This window comes from Camelus bactrianus, chromosome 13 (assembly GCF_048773025.1).
Source record: "Camelus bactrianus isolate YW-2024 breed Bactrian camel chromosome 13, ASM4877302v1, whole genome shotgun sequence".
NCBI classification, from domain to species: domain Eukaryota; kingdom Metazoa; phylum Chordata; class Mammalia; order Artiodactyla; family Camelidae; genus Camelus; species Camelus bactrianus.
In genome coordinates this window covers 36,762,542-36,767,274 of record NC_133551.1, presented here as the reverse complement: position 1 = coordinate 36,767,274, position 4,733 = coordinate 36,762,542, and the positions used below count along the sequence as shown (strand labels likewise).

General features: G+C 51.5%; 1 protein-coding gene across 1 annotated transcript; it reads right to left on the bottom strand.

Annotated features, from left to right (window-relative positions):
• Positions 1–525: 525 nt before the first annotated feature.
• TACSTD2 (tumor associated calcium signal transducer 2) lies at positions 526–2,505 on the bottom strand. Its single transcript, XM_074376392.1, has one exon. The coding sequence runs from the start codon at positions 2,233–2,235 to the stop codon at positions 1,264–1,266; it is 972 nt and encodes a 323-aa protein (XP_074232493.1). The 5' UTR covers positions 2,236–2,505; the 3' UTR covers positions 526–1,263.
• Between the last annotated feature and the right edge of the window lie 2,228 nt (positions 2,506–4,733).

Genomic DNA, 4,733 nt, shown 5'->3' with positions numbered 1-4,733 from the left:
TACTAGTAAAATATTAGGAAAACAGCCTGTGTAGGCAAGTGTGCGCATGTGCACCCCCCCCCCCACACACACAGCCAGAGCACAGAGCCCCCTACAGACCGGCTGCAACTAGATGGGGAAGTCTTAACTCATAGAGCTGCAAAACTTTGAGATTACGTCATTTGCCAAGGGCTAAATGGGAAGGGCACTAGGTACTTCCCAGTAAGGAAGGGATTCAAAGGAGATGCAGCTCCAGAAACAAAGGTAGAATTTTCTTAAATAGAGATAACCTGAGGCTGGTTTCCCAACAATAGCAGCTAGTTCTAGCCTCTCCCCTCAGACCCGCCCTCCTGCAGTTAGAGGGAGGTTTCCAAATAATCTTATTCAGAAAGATGTGTGTTTACACCTGCCAGTTAAGGGATCTCAAGACACACAAGAGTGGGAACAGGAAATGCCTGATCCTGCTAAAAAGTATGAGTCATCGGAAATTAGACAGAGGGGCCCAAAGTGATATTAAATCTGAAGCAAATTTTCCCAAACTCCATCTTCTGGTTTGTGCCTTTTTCATTTTATTAAAATGGTGTTTTTTTTTTTTTTAAAAAATCACAACCGTATTATCAAAGACAACGTATGTACAAACATTTTACAAAAGAAACATTACTAATATCCGCTGTAATAAGGGCAAGCTGAAGAAAAGACGCTGAGTTTCTGGGCCAGAGTCTGTCCTCAAAGACATCTGAAATGTGTTCAGGCAGCTGGAATAGGCTTCTTTCCCGGTGGCAAGCATAAGTGATCGGTAATACAAACGATGGTAAATGAGGCTACTACACGGGCCCAATTAGCGAACCCCTCATCAGGAAGGCCACGATTCAAGTGGAGCTAATCAAATAACTTAAACCCAAGACAGTAAAAGCGCCGTTTCCCATCCTAATGCATTTAAGCCTTCAGCATCGATTGTGTCCCTTTCAAACGATGCTGGATTGTCATGTAGACAGTTGATTCTTAACACATAACCCTATGCCAAAGTTCCCTTAAACTCTTCGAGTCAGGTGTTTAGTTGGACCAAAAGGGAATTTTTAGAAATGCTTCCTTTAAGACAGAAGTCAGAAAGGGAGGTGGTCCTGAGAACAGGATCTAGAATACTTTTGGTGGCGGTGGAGGGAGATAGAAATATGGGAGAAGAAATGTCTCCTTGGGCCAAGAATCAAGAAGCGTGACTCACTTGGACCTGGACCACGCCGAAATCCGATACCCCACCCCACCCCACCCCCGCGCCGCCGGTACCTACAAGCTCGGTTGCTTTCTCATTTCCCCCAGTTCCTTGATCTCCACCTTCTTGTACTTCCCTGACCTCCTCCTGTTGGTGATCACCAGGACGGCCACCCCGGCGACTAGGGCCACCACCACCACCACGATGACGGCGATGAGGCCTCCGGTGAGGCGCTTCATGGAGAACTGGGGGGGCTTCTCGTCCAGGTAGTAGATGAGCGTTCGCTCCACCAGCAGGGGCTCTCCACGAACGCGCACGTCGAGGCCGCCTTGGCCGGGGAACAGCGACTCGCCCTTGACGTCCCTCTCGAAGTAGTAGGCGGCGTCGGCGATGTCCACATCGCCGGGGGCCTTCTGCGACGCGTTCTGCCGCAACTCGATCTGGATGGTGGGGTGCTCGTAGTGCACGGCCGCTAGGAACCTGGGGGACAGCCGGTAGCGCTCCCGGAAGATCCGCCGCAGCTCGGCGTCCAGGTCCGAGTGGTTGAAGGCGCGGGTGGCCGGGCGGTGGCGCAGGTCGATGAGGATGTGGTAGGTGCGCACCAGCTCGTCGCAGCGCAGGCTCAGGTCGCCCTTGTCGGTGCGGCGCACGCCCACCGAGTTCACGCACCAGCACACAGACGTCTGGTTGCACTGGCGCGCCTTGAAGCGGCCCTGGTGGTCACAGTCGGGGTCGTACAGGCCGTCGTTGTCCAAGAGCGCGTACTCGCTCGGCCGCACCAGCGCGCGGCCGCTCTTGGGGGCGCTCATGCGGGCCTTGAGCAGGAGGCACTTGGACGTCAGCGTGGAGCAGTCGACCTCCAGGCCCGAGCCGAGCGCGCGGCACAGGCAGCGGCCGCCCGGGCCGCTCCAGTCGCACACGGTCATCTTGTTGGTGGGGCATGTGCAGTTATTCTGCGCGGCCGCGTGGCCCATCACCGCCACCAGCAGCAGGAGCAGCGGCAGCAGCGACGGCGATGGCAGCGCGAGGCCGGGGCCCCGGACCATGGTGGGCCGGAGGAGCGCGGATCGGGCGCGGGCTGGCGAGGGCCGGGGGACTCTGCTGGGCTCGGGCTCCGCCGTCTAGGATGGTCTCCTGGCGTCTGCCGCCTGCCGCTCCCTCCTGCTTTTATACTCCGCCGGACCTGCCCGGCTGGTTCGGCCGCCGACTCACCCGCTGGTATTTGGTTGACACATCCCGCCCCCTGTCCCGGTTCCCATCCCCGTCCCACGGAAGGCCCAGCCCGCCCTGCGCCACCCGCGATAGGATCAGGGGAGCGGAGACTGCACTGTCTATTCCGGACCGAAAGCCCCGGAAAGGAAAACCGATACTCACCTGTGGGCGGTGGGGACACGCCCCCGGCCCTCCCGGCCCCACCTGCAGAGGGACCCGCCCATGGCGCGTCCTCCAGCTGAGGACCTTGGGCGTCCCGGCTGCTCTCTGGGGCTGGAATTCTCAGAAATTGTACTGAGAAGTAAGGCGTGGGACTGTGACGCTTTTGTCCACTCCCCCTTTCTTTTTCTCTCTTCGTTTCCCAGCCTCCGTCCCTGCTTTAAGTTCGCTTCTTTCCGCAGTTCTCCTAATAGCGCACGTTGATATAGTTTACAGCTCCCAACATTATTTCATCCTCACGTCGTGTTCTGACAGGTATGGACTCTCTATAGGACCCATTTTATAGGTGATGCTGTTGAGGCTTAGAAACTTAAAAGTCGCCCAGCCATCATTGTCTTCAGATTCCTTGTAGGCATCTTTGGGATTCTCCCTGGCTGTTCTGAGACCTTAAATAAATGCTATGGAAACCGAGTGGTGCAGAATCTGAAGAAAGATTAGGGAGCAATTCTGTTACTCGCCTTACCGTGGGTTAAACCCAGGTGTCTTGGAAGCCAGTGTATTAGGAGTTTTGTTGAACACTTTTTTTTTGCTCCTTCACACAGGCAAACCCATAATTTTTATGCATGTACTCAGTATAGAGAGATGGAAAGGAACAAATTCTTAAAAAAAAAAAAAAGCAAGACTATAAGGAATTCTTTGTACAGTTTGATTGCAAAAGCGCAAATCATTGCTTTTCTTTCTCTGTGTCCCATACAAGTAGCTGAACCACTGCAAATAATGAAAAGATGCAGCCTGTGGGAAACTGCTTCTCTGCCTCTGTGTGGCTACTTCAGTGGGATGAAGGGATTGCCATCTCTCTTTTGAATCATTGAGAAAGTCCACGGTTTCAAAGCTGTGGTAAAAATTAACAGTAATTAGCAAGCTATAATTATTCCTGGCTCTTCCGTCAAAGCGCATTTTATATGTTCAGCATTTAAAGAACACCAGCAGTGGTGCAAGGGTGTTGTTTAACACATGAAAGCCAGTCAGGCCTCTACCCCATTAATTTTCAAGCCATTCCTGAGGTGGGTAGGTGGATGTAAATTATTCTGCCTAGAGACGGCAGAGAAAGCAGAGAGACGTGGGGGGCAGATTTCTTACCCACAAGCACCAGGTGTTGTGGGACTACTCCTCTGCTCTCTACCCTCACTGTCTGCCCAGGTTTTTGAATTAGGAACCTAATCAGTTTTTCCCTCTCCAACACCCAGTCTACCCTGGATGAGAGAAGGCTTTCAAAATCACAAATCTGTGCCCATCTCCTCTCTGCTGAGAACCTTTCAAGCACAGAGTGGAAGATACCCCTTGGCTCTTAGGATAAAACTCATATTACTTAAGTTATCTGTCTCACAAGGTCTTATATGATCGTGGGCATACTTCTTAAGTTATGCTGTTTAACTCCTCTGTGCCTTAGTTTCCTCATATGTAAAATGGGATAATAAAAGCACCTACCTAACAAGGTAGGTGTGAGAATTAATGTAGATAAACCACTTAGAACAGTATCTGTTCTAGCAGTATCTCCACTTAATAAGTGTAGAGAGGTGTTAGCTGTTGTCTTGGTCACCACCACCATCATCAGCTCTATCTTGCTTCATCTTGCCTCTGCAGTTTTCACCATGTTTCCAAACCTTTGTAAAGTCATCTACTTGGACTCTCCCCTTCTTTACTTATTTAGAATATAATTTTGTGTTTTTCTGCTCAGCTCATGGGCCACCTCCAGGAAGCCTCCTCTGATTGATTCTCCCTATTGCACTCAGGGAAGTGCCCTTTCTCTGTGCTTTCCTAATTTCTGTAACATACCGGAATAACAACATCAATTTTTCTGAGCTTCTGACTAGGTAGCCACAATCCTCTATAACTGAGAGCCACCTGCTTGATATTCCAGTGGGTCCCAGGCTGGCAAAAGGAAAGCTGACGGAGAAGGTGTCTCAGGGCTAAGGGATGTATACAATGGTGTCCACTTAGCTTGGACAGCTCTAGTGCCTGGGCCTTGCTTGGGCCAGTGCTCTGAGATCTCCAAACCTCAGGCTTTTCCAGCCACGTGAAGTTTTGGGAGGAAGGGAATGAAAGGATCCTGTCCTCGGTATCTTCTACAGAAGATGGGAAAGAAGCAAAGATGACCCCTCCCCCCACACAC

Excerpts from the sequence above, each read along its gene's own strand:
- TACSTD2 (XM_074376392.1), bottom strand. The coding sequence starts at position 2,235 with ATGGTCCGGGGCCCCGGCCTCGCGCTGCCATCGCCGTCGCTGCTGCCG.